The sequence below is a fragment of the Pagrus major genome, chromosome 4 (assembly GCF_040436345.1).
Source record: "Pagrus major chromosome 4, Pma_NU_1.0".
Taxonomy (NCBI): Eukaryota; Metazoa; Chordata; class Actinopteri; order Spariformes; family Sparidae; genus Pagrus; species Pagrus major.
Window position 1 is genome coordinate 16,530,396 of NC_133218.1, and position 14,672 is coordinate 16,545,067.

General features: G+C 38.3%; 1 protein-coding gene across 1 annotated transcript; it reads right to left on the bottom strand.

Annotated features, from left to right (window-relative positions):
• Window positions 1–4,038: 4,038 nt before the first annotated feature.
• Window positions 4,039–12,616, bottom strand: slc67a1 (solute carrier family 67 member 1). Its single transcript, XM_073464175.1, has 10 exons — window positions 12,107–12,616; window positions 10,478–10,575; window positions 10,185–10,330; window positions 9,031–9,163; window positions 8,621–8,736; window positions 7,193–7,303; window positions 6,727–6,827; window positions 6,535–6,636; window positions 5,625–5,745; window positions 4,039–4,683 (listed from the first exon to the last, which is right to left on the bottom strand). Exons 1-10 carry the CDS (start codon window positions 12,269–12,271, stop codon window positions 4,496–4,498), a joined length of 1,281 nt encoding a protein of 426 aa, XP_073320276.1. The 5' UTR covers window positions 12,272–12,616; the 3' UTR covers window positions 4,039–4,495.
• Between the last annotated feature and the right edge of the window lie 2,056 nt (window positions 12,617–14,672).

Genomic DNA, 14,672 nt, shown 5'->3' on the forward strand with positions numbered 1-14,672 from the left:
CACATGCTGCTTTTTCTCTTCTCCTATTCTCTATTGAAGAAAAAAATGCCCCATGAATGTCATCAGTTTTCAAGTTTACCTCGTTGTTTCAACCTTTACCTAAGATTCTCGGAGAAATCATTGAGGGTGACCCTCATTTACAATGAAGCCGAGCTTACACTGTGTAAAAATACAATCAGCAAACCACATCAGTTGGAAATACAATCATACAGATCAAAATGTATTAAAGCAGCTGCAGGTAGGTAATGTTTGGTTACTAAGAACATTGCTAAAGTGTCTGTTGAAGACAATTTGAGCACACTCTTCTACAAAAAAGTCCATCTATTTGTAGTAATGCTTCAAGATTAGCTGCATGTCAGCATGTTTTTCCCAACTTCTTCATCTTGCAGGATTGCTTTTTTTTTGTTTGTTTTACAGACCAAGACACAAACGTCTTTTTTTCCATGTTGGATTTGTGCAGTCGGCTTCCTCGGCAGGGTTGCAGCCAGTCAGGCCGCTGCCATGTAATCAGGACAGGAACTCGAGCTGTCCCTCACCAGGTCGCTGTGGCCCCACTCATTATCTTATCTCCCATTGTAACCCGCTGTAATTCACCCTCTCATGATTGATGATGTCGCTGTCTGATTACACCAAGACAAAACCCCCCTAAGATCACCTTTCGTTCCCGTGGCCAACTCCACGAGCTCCACGAGGTCCGCTGGAGAGGATGACGGGGGGGTTGTGTGGCCGCGTTGAGCTGCTGTCACATGCATGTCAGGTTTGTATTATTGCAGAGCAGGAATCAGCACAAATGAACAGTAATGTTTCTTTATGTTTCTTAATGAAAGTCCCACTTTCTTGGGGAAGAGTAATTAAATTCTGGTCCTGTTGACTTGATTGATTTGGATGGTAATTTTCAAGATGCACCGAACAAGACACTGAGCGAAGTGTCTCTGATAAGGAGCGTCGTGTGGTGCAGCACAAAAAGAAGCCCGGGTATAAAACATTTAGGCCGGAGGCTCCTCTGCTTCAGATCATGTCCCTGGCCTGCCTTGGACAAATCAGATAGGTAACCTGTGCTCTTTTTAAGTGAGACAGTGAGCCTCATCTCTCCATGCGGCAGGTGGAGACAGATGCCTCATTATCCATGCCACAGGGGACAAAACAAGCCTAGGACCCGCTGGCCCCCCCGCTGGCGTTTAGTTTCCAATGCACCAACACAGGGCAACCTTGGACCGTCGCCGGGACGCGCTCATCTCTGACCTCAGTGAGCGCAGGTCGCTCGCAGAGTCACATTAAACTTTCAGAGAACCCAAAGGTCCCCGTCAGGAGTGTTAACAGCAGTATTGTCCCGGCTCCCCCTGACTCAAAGGGCCAAGTGTAACAAGGCACCCCCTCCAGTGGTCAGGGCCGCCCCCCTGGGACCACAGATACGGTGACAGCCTTCAGATCCATCTGCAGCTCCTTTGAGTGAGTCAGATACAGAGACAGAGATAGAAGATTCAACAGCAAGTGGATTTTTTTTTAACAAGCTGAGTGTAAAAAGTCAGGGGAGCTGCAGCAGACGACTGTACATCGAATGTGTTTTTGAAGACTCAGACTACAGCGAGAAGTGTGGGATCAGGCTCAGATGATGGGATTGCCACTGAGACGACTGATCACATTAAAGGTGCAGTCTAACTAAACAGACTGTGTGCCAGCTAAGAGTCATTAAATATATCCTTCCAACATGATTGCTTTGAATTTTTAGTGTCTGGAATAAAATCAGTTTGACATTTGTGGGCTTTACAGTAAAAGAAAACAAAAAAAAAAACAACATCTTGACTTTTCCCTGACCAACTGCCCTTACTTTAGATTTTTTAACTCTTCAAATTCATGCAAAGAAATGTGTAAAATTATCTATTATAGCATAATTCTTTTATCTGTTTGTCAGGATGTTTTTGCCAAGGTTTCTTGGTTCATATAGTTATATTTACAACATTTCTAGAAGTGTTCAGTTCAGTTCATTATCTACCGCTTTTCCGTGAGGGTTGCGGAGATGTTGCTGCTTTATCGCCCCTTTCAGGGGATTGCGGGTTGCGGGTTACTGGGGCCAAATCCAGTTCACATAGGGCAGAGGCCAGGGTATATCCCTGGATGTAGCTCAGTTCCGCCCAGGGGAGCTGGGGTTCCGCCCAGGGGAGCTGGGGTTTGAACCAGCGACCTTCTGGTCACTGGTCACCTGCTCTACCCACTGAGCTACAGCCGCCCCTTCTAGAAGTGTCATTAGACAAAATCATATTCCACAAGAATCTTTTTGCCTTGATATCCCATAGAAAGTAAAATATTGATTGTAAAATGTTCAAGAATTATTTAAATTTAGTTTGTAACTTCATTTTGAAAAACAACAAAGAAAATATCTACCAGTAATGGCCAAATATTTTGCCTTAAAATCTCATGACTCATAAAGAAAACACTCTTCCTCACTTTAATTTTCAACCTAAACTGAACAAACTTGTGCCCTTTCTGAAAAATGCAGTTTTTTATTTTTCATTGCAATGAATAATCTGAATGTTGGTTTCCTGTTTGTGTGCTTTCATCAGACATTGGGCCCAAAAAACTGGCAAACAAATCACACCAGCGACATGTGTTGAAGGTGCAGCCTGGTCCATAATAACCCTGTGGCACAAAGGACCCCCTACTGTTAAAATAAGATAATATGTATCTGGGATTGTTGGACGTAATATTTCCAAAACAGATCATTTTGTAGAAACAATGAAAACACCTGCTGCAGATTTTGTGACATCACTTCAACATGCTGCAGTTTGGCAGAAAAGTGAAAATAAATATGGCAGAAAACAACCGAGATTGTGATTAACACTACAGGATTTATTTATCCTCGAAAAAATACGTCATTTGTTTTTCTGCACTAATGATTTCATATTTGTTAATACTGGGTTGTTGACTGTGTGCGCCGAGCCGTAGTATTCAGATCCTTTAATTAAGTAAGCACCGAAATTTAAAATGATACTTTAGTTCTCATTCTGCAGAAAAATAGTCCCTGTAACTGATATGTTATTATAAATTACATTATAGATCGTTATGCATCAATGCTTGTTATTGCTGGTGTAACTAATTTATTTACTTTAGATACAGTTTGGTAGTTTAGTCCAGTGGCTCGCAACCGAGGGGTTGGATGATTCTTTGGGTCCATCCAAAGAGTCACAAGATAAATCTGAGGGGACATGAGATGATTGATGGGAGATGGAAGAAGAAGTTCTCATTCAAGAAATAGTTCCATTTCGTATTTATAAGCTGTCACGGCTGGTAATGTTTTCACCTGTGTGGACAGATTTTTGTCAGCCCAACTGCAAAACAACTTTGCAAGATACAATCATGAAACCTTAAGGGTGTGTAGGTCAGATTAAAAATTAAGACCAAATTCAAAGATGGGTGTTGTCACATGTAATAATGTAGTAATCACCACTGAGTAGTCATGGGTCATTGAACAGTATATTGTATTTCATAAGCTTACCACATGTTTATTATGTAAAATGTTGATGTAAAAAGGGACAGGGGCCAACTCACGTTGTGAAATCTTAGTTAAATGCAATGGAGTATAAGTATATAGTTGCAGATAGTAGAAATCCTACATAAAATATCGTACCTGAGTATCTGAGTATGATTTTTATCTGCAGAATGTACCGCGTAAAAGCTAAATCCTCACCAGCTTTGACCCAATCCTTCTTATTCACTTTGTCCTGTTTCAAAACACCCTGCTGGTTGTGAGTAGCAATAGAAAACATGATAAAAAATCTCTATTTAACAGAGTTACTCAAGTCTAATTCCATTTAACAGCTGAATAAAGTTGCAAGACTTTGTTTTTTAAGAACTACACTGTCATCACAGCACTGGAGTGGCTGAGATGTCCTGACAGTACTGATTATATTTACATATTGTATGATTGTTTCACTCACAGATATTTTGTGTTTCACCAAAGATTTAAACCCTCTGAAAAAAACATTTGGACCATCATAGGACACTAAAACACACACAATGAATTAATGTTCAAAAATAGAGTACTTTTCAAATGTTTAATGAAAAACAATGAACAAACATTTAAAAAAATAAACTTTAATTAAATTATTAATTGTTCTGATAAAACTATTTTCAATTTTAAGTGATGTTGATTGGTCCCATATTCAATCATTTTTGATGATGTTACATAAAATGTAATCAGCAAACCAAGGTAAAGAGAAACTCTAACATGAATGTGAGTATCATCAGGTAAAATAGAGGATTTGCTTCCATCTAGTGGTTTGGCTCTGAACCTCCACTTCAGATCAAACAACAGAACATACAGATCTGAATCAGTGATGAACTGGAGGGACCTGACCTTATCTCAGTCATGTAGACGACTGCAACAGAGAACTTTAAATATGTGCAAGCGTAGGAATGATTGTTCTAAAAAATAAACATTGATTTCCATCTTTCTTCAGCTGGAGATGAGCAGATACTTTTTACAGACTGAGAGATTTCATTTCATTTGCTCGGTCGTCTTCTCATGGCCACGCTGTAGCAGGTAAACAAACACTGCCATATTTACAACACACTGGATTGTGCCTATAGAGGATATCCCGTAGTTCACATACAGGAAGCCACCTGCGGTCGGTCCGACTGTGCGAAGCAGAGATTGGACAGATGCACACAGTCCCAGCATTGTGCCTGCATACAAGAGGAAAGCAGGTTCAACAAACAATTGGATTAAAAAAACCTGCATTTTTGAAATTCTACTTTAAATGTTAATTTTGGTCTTTGTTCATTCTCACTATCTGAGATGAGGTTGTACTTCTCTCCCTCCTTTAATCTACAGCTGCACTATGTAACTTTGTTTTGTAAAGATTTGGGTTCCTATATTCTTGAACTGTTGGGACTTCTAGATGGGCAGTGTGCTCTTTTTGTTCTCACGCCATAACTCAAAATACAAGCCTGTGTATGACTGTATAAATGTATGACTTTGCCACAGAGAGGTGATAATAGGGACAGAATCCTTCTCCAATGGGAAGTGTATTGGATACACTTCCTTGATACCCTAGCGGCAAATGGGATGAATGAGGAGATTTCATTTCCCTCTTTTTTATGACATGAATATAAACAGTTTTTTGTTTTGTTTTGTTTTGGGTTTTGTTTACAAGAGATGCTTTGCTTGAAAAGGATGTGGCTCCCCCTATTGGGATATACCTGTTGTGCTGATTGTGGTTATCTATAATTACCTCACCTGCGTAAACTGATTGTGAAATTGCCAGAATACACGCTGAAACGTCTGTGTGGCAATATTAAATATTGTAATGGGAGCGCTGTCCTCGTTTGTCTTTTTTGGTTGTTTAGTACATTAAGGATTCAGCAGCTAACCTTCAAGTCTAAACGTGAGTTGAGTGCTTTGTGACTTCTTTTTATGAACATGTGGCTTTAAAGAACATCTAACACTGATGTCTGCACTTGAAAACTCTTATTCCTTCTATCACAAGCTGTGTCTCTCTTTATAGGCCTACAAAAAGTTGCTCAGTGTACCTTTAATGTAGCTGTAATCAGATACAATTGTTGTGAATGTTTTTGTTGATTTTCTAGTTGTGTGTTGTGCGAGCAGAAAGGCAGGAGGACTTCACCTGTGTCAGACGATGGTACGCTCTTGGTGAGCATGCTGTCCGTGATGACATTGAACACACTGAGAGAAAACATCATTGGCATGACGGTGAGGCAGAACTGGAACACATTCTGCATGTAGGCCTGCAGAGAAAAAGAAACACCAAAATAAATAAATTTTGAGGCAATTACAGTGATTGACTCAGTAAGATTTTAAAATAAGCAAACAAATGGTACATTGACTAAATAAGTGAGGGATAATGCCCGACAAGGTGTCCATTATCAGGAATTAATGGACGACGTGGAGGCCTGGACGGTCCGACGTGCAGCAAAATCCATTAATTCCTGATTACGGACACCTCGAAGGGGATTATGTCTGAGTGAATACTTGATTCTGATTGGCTGAAGGGTGTCAATTACCTGACTTAATAGTTATTTGACTGTTAACAAACAATTAAATTGTTTATAAACAATTTATCAATCAATTGTAAATGTTTATTAACATCAGTTTCAACTTTATAAAGGCCTTCCAAATAATGTAAATTATGTAAATGAGGGAAATTTGCCAACCAATGAGTCACGTTTAATTTCATTGCAAGTAGAAAACTTCCAACCTCCAGTATCAGGGATTTTCAGTGCTTTCGGATAAAGGAAACAGAATGAAATACAAAATAAAGGAAAAAGGTAGGAAATAATAAAAAAAGAGAACAAACAAACAAAGGAAATATATATATATATATATATATATATATATATATATATATATATATATATATATATATATATATATATATATCCTGATATATATAATATATATCCTGATTTCATATATCAGGATGAAGCATAGCTGTTTTGTGAGATCTGGTTCAGTACTTCAATACTCCCCAGTGCTGGTGTGTGTGTCTTTATGTGTGTGTGTGTGTGTTTGTGTACCTGAGCCAGTCCCACCAAAGAAGAAACTGCGATGGACAGAAGCAGCAAGGAGTGGTCAGAGTATCTCGGTGTGAGCCGACCGATCACCCCTCCCTGAATAACCTGAACAAACATCCAGGTTTTATCGACCTCGTCTCAAATTCTGACACTAAAATAATGACCCAATTGTCTTGTATTTCAATCTGCACTCACCATTTGTCCTATGCCAAAATAAGCCATCAGATAGCCATTCTCCTTAGGTGTCAGCTTGAAGAACTCCAAAGCAATAATAGAGAACATCACTTGGAAGATACCTTTAGAAAGAGAGGAACAATCCTTTGGTTTGATTTACAGAGTTTTAGTGCTTCTATAAAATGTCCAAAGTTGTTTAAATGTAACTTAACTGAACCCAACTGAAAAGACCGTTATTATGTTTATTTATTTTATTTATTTTTTTTACATTTTAAAGTCAGATCTTTCGGATGTCCTTCAAATATATAGTATTAAATAATCCACTGGGCAGTGAAAAACAAAAAGTTCAGACAAGTGGGAGGTAACCACAAACATCACACATTAGGCCTTTATACAACAACACTGATGGTTAATTGTGCATAATTTATAGCAAATACAGTCTGAAAACGATTTCTTTCACCAAACCTCTTCTCACATGAGCTCTCACCTGATGGCAAACCTGCAACTATCTTCACAATAAAAGTCCGTGCCACACCTGGAAACTTCATCAGTCTTGTGATCTCCCCCACATTGAATATGGATTTTCTTTTGTTCTCACCTGAAGCGAATTCAGAGAGAAAAAAAATAGCACTGATGCACAATTGCACAATACCTGACAGATTGGTCCGTGAACTATTTTTTTAACCTTTATTTATTACCTATTATTATTATTTCTTTATTTTTTCAGAGGAGGTACGCTGAGAGCCTGTTTTTCCCTCAGTGATCAACAGTCTTGGTAGTTGCCATTTTGTGGGAAAAAAAAAAAAATGCCTGAGTTGCACAGTATGCGCCCAGCTTCACTATGGTATCCAGTACTCAACTGCAAAAGAAGGACCAGGGTGCACATCGGTTCAGCTTTTGCTTGATGGAGTAAGCTGTGAGTATCTAGAGTGTCAAGAGCTGCAAAGCCATATCCAAGTGACCATCTTTCTTCTTGACCAGCAAGCTTAGGCTTAGGTTTGGTGGCCGGCTAACATTAGCCAGCAACGTTAACGCAGATGGCGTTAGCAACATTAACACTGATTAATGTTAGTGACAAACTGGCAACCACTTGAGGAGGCAGATGATCCGAACAACAGCAGTGTTCTGACGTGATTTCAACGGAAGGCGCAGAGATGGAATGACACATTTAATGGCTGAATGTTATCAATAACATCTTAAAAGTCTTTAAATGTTCTCATTGTGTTTCGCACAGAACACTATCTATCTTCAATAAATAAGGCTAAATAAGAGTGGCAAGTTTGAGGAGATATTTCAGGCGGCCCTGGAAGTAGGGCTGGGCCATATATCGACATTATTGATATATTTTAGAACATGATACAGTTTAGATCGATGCAGTGTTACATAATAACCCATTTCTTCTGTAAAGCCAGTTTGTGTCTCTCCACTCTCACACTCTCTGCACACCCCCACCTTACTCATTCACAAGTTCTCCTGCAACACTTAGGGAGACACAGCGCTGCAACCCTATCTCAATGTTTAATTTTAGTCTGCTAATTATTCTACAGTGGTCAACCAATCAGAGGCTGTGTTCATGCATTTTTTTATCAGTCTGTTTTCACCTCAAATGTGGCTTTGACTTAGAATTTAACGTCTAGGCAATATATACAGTATATAGAGTAATATATATTATGTACCACCATTCAGCCTGAAAATACAGAGATATGAATTTTGGTCCATATCGCAAGTCACATTAATTTTTCCCATAGACAATGATGTCAGTCATGTGACATCATTGTTATTTCAATATTAAATAACTATTTTAAATAAAAATGTCCATGTGCCATGTGCCATAAGCCTAATCAGCATTTTATACAGATTCCCAAACAGCTGAGAACATTACTGTGTACGTGTAGAAGATGGAAGCGTGTCTTACTGTCTGTGCTGGTTGTTGTTGGAGCTTTAACTTTGGTATTTTTTGGGATAAACTTTAAAACCAACAGTAAACTGAAGGCACTCCCAGCAGCACCAACACATGCAGTGAATGTCTCCCTGGGAAATACAAAGAGAAAGCAGTGTTAGGAGGACAAACATGTTTGGACATTTTAGGTCAACTAAAGATCTTGTAAATAATTGTTACAACTCTACACACATTAAATACCACTTCAAAATTCTCTAACAGAAGGTATCTCTAATAATTTCTCTAATATTCTGATTCTGAAATTGTCATGTGTTTGTGTGTGTCCAAAAGCAGAATATGCTCAACCAGTCATCTCACATCATCTATAGGACCTCCTGATGTAACCACATCACTCGACCTACACTCACACACACAGTGACACTCACCCATAGCGTGAGTTAAGATGGCCGCCCAATGTTGAGCCAGCTATCATACCGACGCCAAAACACAGACCTAGTTTAGATAAGGCATCTGCCCGTTTATCAGGTTCTGACAGGTCTGTAACAACCATCTGACATGCTGCAGAGAGGAGAGGGAAGAAAAGATAAAAGTGAAACTGCAACTAATTTCATTCATTCATTTCAAGAGTTGAGGTCAAACAGTAGTGCAGTGCGCAGGGGTGAAATTTTTATCCTAAATATTTTACATACAATTCCACTTATCAAAGTAAATTATTCATTTGTGTGTGTATTTCACAACAATATGATACAATGCTATATCCTATTGCATCGTATCATATTGCAGTATTAGGCTGATTTCAGACCAAATCCGTGATCAGAGGCAGAGCAGAATGGATTAGTAGCTGGGCATGTTATTTAGCATGGCTAAATGCTACAGAGGGACCACAACGGACATTTCTCTGTGTAGCATGATGTTATTCTTGTGATCACTCGGTTTGGTCTTGTGCCCCAGTTTGAAACACACAGTAATGATCTACCTCTGTTATTTTTAATCTGTCGATGAGGACAAATAATCACTAGTAGGACCAGCATGCTAGTAGCATAACAAAATATCAGCTTCGCCTTTTGGCAACCTGATCAGCGGGGATTCCCAACATGTCACACTCACAGACCATGGAGAGACACCCCCATACCGCCGCACAAACCTGTGGCGTTTCACCATACCACCTGATTTGGTCTGAATGTACCCTTACAGACACACTGTTAGAGAGAAAAATAAAATAAGGTTTCGAGAATGAATTTGAAATACTGCAAGAAAAAAGTTATGTTTCAAGAAAAAAAATTCAAAATAAAAATTAAATATTTTTTTCTCATATAATTATGACAGACTTAGTTGAGCAACAAAATTGGCAAAAAAAATAAATAAATAAATAAACTTTTTTTTCTTCTTGTATAATTATGACTTTAATCCAAAAATCTCAGATGTTTTTTTCCTAGACTTGCCACAAACTCCGCAAATGAAGAAAGAAGGAAGGAAAGCAAAAATAACAATGAATGACTCATCAATACCAAATAATCATAAAGGTTTGAAGTTTAAAATATTCACTTGAGTGAGGAGGATTACAATAAGTGCTGCTTACCAGGTAGGACATGCATGAAGACTGTGGGAAGTTTGTGGATGAACAGCATGGCAGGATGGTCTGCTATGGCCAGCAGCAGAAAGAAAACAACGGTTGCAGAACAAGCCAGAGACAAGGCTGCTCGCGCTCCGAAAAGATCTCCAAATCTGCCAACAAAACCCAAAAAAACACAAGTTTTCTGCCAGACAAATACAGTGTAGGTCACTAATATTTGCTCGACAGCGATTCTGTGATACATCAAATAAAACCTGCATGCACCTCTGTATAAGTGTCCGTAATTATACTGTACTTACCTTCCAAACATAGGACCCCCGAACAGCATGATTACACCTACCGTGGTTTGCAAATAACCAAACCACAAGGTGTCAAAGCCAAGTTTCTTTGCCAAATACTACAGAGAGACATAATGAGAATACATATTTAAATTCATATAATCACAAACATTGCATTAGGATGACATGGTCGGAGCAGAGCAGCGCTACGTCAGTTTGACAGTGTGAAAACTCTACAGGTAAGAAAACACCCTCTACCAATCAACAAACTGTGACTTTATTTGGACTTTATTTGAACAAGAACTTGACAGCCTTCAGGAATCACTTTTTGATTGCTCAGTATCAGACAAAACGGTACTATTGTAATTCTGCTGCCATTTCCTTTATACCTTTAGGAAAAATAACTACAGTAGCTGCCACATGACGTAAACAGGCATCAGTCTTCAAGTGTTCAACAGTTTGTCCTTGATGAATGTGACTGGTGCGACACATATTTGAGGAAGGCGGTGACTGTGGTGATGGAAGGAGTGGAAGGTTTTGGTGGCAAAAATTAATTCCCCCCCGGCACCTTCTGCACAATGTGTCATCATTTTAAGGTTTGGACTGTTTTTTGGAGAAAACACCTGTGGCAGTATTTCTCTCTCTTTTCAGAGTTGTACAAATCAAACTATCAAAATAGTTAAATGGGCTCTGCAAATCCTGCATTTACTGCGACTTTAGTGGCACTATGTAGTTTTGGAGAAGAAATTCAAACCCTTAATGAGGTAATAATACAAACTCATAAATATTTATTTTTTCCATAACTAGATAAACAAGCTGTTCTCAGAGGAAAATAAGGTCCCCAGAACACTGTGTGAAGCTAGTAAGGTGGCAGGGTCCGCCAAATGTAAACAAAGTAAAACAGTATGAAACTGTGTTGTCCTTTAAGGTCAGTTGTTTATTCAGTCATGAAAACAAAGAGAGTTTGTTTATTTAGTTTGTTTAGACATAAACAAATCAATCAATAGAGATCTTTCTCCTCTGATTTAAATGTCTTACATAGTGCACCTTTAATACTTTATGAACAGTTTCCTGATTATACTTACATACTTGTACTTAACATTGTCAATGCAGTACGTTTACTAGTTATAGAGTATTTTTACAATGTGTTTTTTCTTTACTGAAGTAAAGGATCCTATAAACTTCCTCTACCCATGTATATGGTTATATAACATAAATAACAATGACATCAGCAATTCTGACTGCATTGATAAGCCCTTTCACTTTTGAAAATGTAAATCTGAGTTCATTTTACTGATATTAAGTATGTCATTTATTGAAGGACATTTGTGAATGCAGGTCTTTTACTTGTAATAGAGTAGTTTTTCCACTGCTGATATACTGAAGGATGTGGGTTGATGCTGTACATGAATGGAGCCTACTACTCTCAGCCTGTCATGTACTACACGTGATCACTTCCATAGCCATAATAAATGCTATAAGTCATCTGTCATCTCTGATAACAATGAAATCAGTTTTAATGTCGCATTATGTAATAATGTTGTATTTTCACTGTACATTCGCTTCTTAATGGGCGCTTCCGTGAGCGTTTTCACATTCATGGCGGGCACGGAAATCTCAGCTTTGCTCCGACATAACCGAAATACTTACAGGGGTGACAGAAAACTGTAAAAACATCCATGTGATATCCAAAGCAGCGATGAGGTAAACGACGTAAATGACTGTCGTCCTCTTTCTTTGTTCAGCAGCGTCGGTCTGTGAGGAGGACACCGGAGCTCTGGAGGTTTCCTCGGTGGTTTCTCCTCTTCGACTCATCCTGCTTCTTGTAGAAAACACACCTTTACAGTCACTTGATGTTACCTCGGGGAATCGACAGCAAGTGGGAATCAAGACAGCGAAGAAATCGGTGTGTCGGCTGTCCGGGAGAATAACCTCTGACCCGGTGAACCCTCACATGAACTAGCTAACCTGCTGTTAGTTGCACTTTGGAGCGAGAAGGAGGCGTTACCGAGGTGGCCAGCGTTACATCTTACGAGCTATCTAATTACGAATAATTCACATGTAAGATGTGGAAATGGAGGAGTTTGGTTTAAGCTGAACTGTTCACCGGAACAGTTGGAAGTGTTTTCGGTACGACTGCAACATAATTATGAGCTGAGTGAACATAAACCGCTGCTCAAGGAAATCACACCGGAAAGTTTTCTACAGTGATGCGTTCAAGAACATTCACCGAGGTAGTACTTTGCGTTTCTTTGGTGAGTTCTTGCTCATATTTAATGGTTTTTAATCAGTGACTGAAGAAGTTCGCCTAACTGAGGTTAAAGTTAAGTGTAGTGTTGGGGAAGAAATTCTAATCAGAAGACAACAATCTTCATTGATTATTAAACAAATTAAGATACTTAATTACAAGTAAAAGTCCTGCATTCACTACTGTCCTTAAATAAATTACATACTTAACTCAGATTTACATGGCCTTATCATTGCAGGCTGAATTGCTTATGCCATTGTTATATAGGTTATATAACCATATCCGTGGGTATGTATTCACATTCTTTACTTACTCTATTACTATAAAAAGTACTGCATTGAAAATGTTGATAAACTCAAGTAAAAGTATGTAAGGAAACTGTTCTTAAAGTATTAAAGGTGCACAATGTAGTTTTGGAGAAGACATTTTAATCAGAAGAGAAAGATCTTCACTGACTGATTCTTTATGTAATCAAAAAGTGAAAGTGAATGCTGTTACAATATGGCAAAGAAAACTATCACAGGGTGTATCTACTAAAAGGCAGGCCAGATTCACAAAGCAGTCTTTCAATGCCCTCCTGTGGCAGAATCCAGGAGGTAACCCAAATATCTTGCTTGTACTAAATCAGGTACTAAATATGTACCCATATTTATGAATAAGACCTGGACCAAAAGATTTGGAATAACATTCTCTTTAGTTCCTCAAATGCCCGAAGAGTTATTATATCATACTTGTTCAAAGTATGTGCTTAGCATGTTAACATTTTTGACATTTGCTTTTACTCTGGGTAACTCTGTAGGCATTTCTCACTATTTTCAGGAATTTCACAAATCAAACAATTCATTGATTATTTGAGAAAATAATCAGCAAATGGATCCAAAATGAATAAAATCATAAGTTCTGTACAAAATAGTTCAAACTCAGCTGCATTTCAACCGGCTACAACAGTAAAATTCTACTTTTACATAAATGCATGATTAAGAATAATCTAATATAATACGCAATAGTGTAACTGTCACGGTGCATTTGTCTTCAGTAGACTCGACTGCTGTGTCTTTACGGGACTCTCTGAAAATCCATCAGACAACTGCAGTTGATTCAGAACGCTGCTGCTCAAGTCCTAGTAGATCACATCACTCCAGCTCTTAGATCTTTACACTGGCTTCCTGTCAGTCAAAGAATAGTTTTCAAAATCCTGCTGTTGGTTTATAAAGTATTGAATGGTTTGGGGCCAAAATACATTTCTGATCTGCTGCTAGGTTACAAACCATCCAGACCTCTGAAGTCATCAGGTACTGGTCTTCCTTCAGTCCCTCGAGTCCAAACTAAACATGTTGAAGCAGCGTTCAGTTATTATGCACCACATATCTGAAACAAACTCCCAAAAAAACTGCAGGTCCACTCCAGCTCTCACCTTTTTTAAATCAAGGCTGAAAACCTTTTTGTTTGCCACTGCATTTTATTTAAGCAATTTCAAGGCGTTGATCAATATCTTGAACTGCACTGTAACTTTTATTGCCTTGTCTCTTTAAAATCTATTCTATTTCAGCTTATTTTACTATTTTTAACTTGTTTAAATGTTTTGTTTAATGTATTGCAATGTATTTTATGCTCCTGTAAAGCACTTTGAGTTGCCTTGTGTCTGAATTGTGCTATACAAATAAACTTGCCTTACTTAAAGTACATTCTCCAGGTTATATTTTCATACTTTTACTTTTACCTTACAATGTCGTATTAATCCTTCCATATTTATATGATTACATAACATATACCACAATGATATAAGCCATTCCTGCATAGAGTACTTTATTTTCCTGATTATAGGCCTATACTTTTGCATGTTTATCTTATAAGAGTTTTTGTTTGTTTGTTTGTTTGTTTGTTTGTTTGTTTGCTTGTTTTGTTTTGTAGTGTGGTACTAGTAGTTTTTCGAGGATCAAGTCAAGCAGTTTAATTCTTCACCACTCT

Excerpts from the sequence above, each read along its gene's own strand:
- slc67a1 (XM_073464175.1), bottom strand. The coding sequence starts at position 12,271 with ATGAGTCGAAGAGGAGAAACCACCGAGGAAACCTCCAGAGCTCCGGTG. Across the intron at positions 8,737-9,030 it reads CATCTTAACTCACGCTATGG|GGAGACATTCACTGCATGTG; the intron begins GTGAGTGTCACT and ends TGTATTTCCCAG. Across the intron at positions 5,746-6,534 it reads CTTTGGTGGGACTGGCTCAG|GCCTACATGCAGAATGTGTT; the intron begins GTACACAAACAC and ends TTTTCTCTGCAG.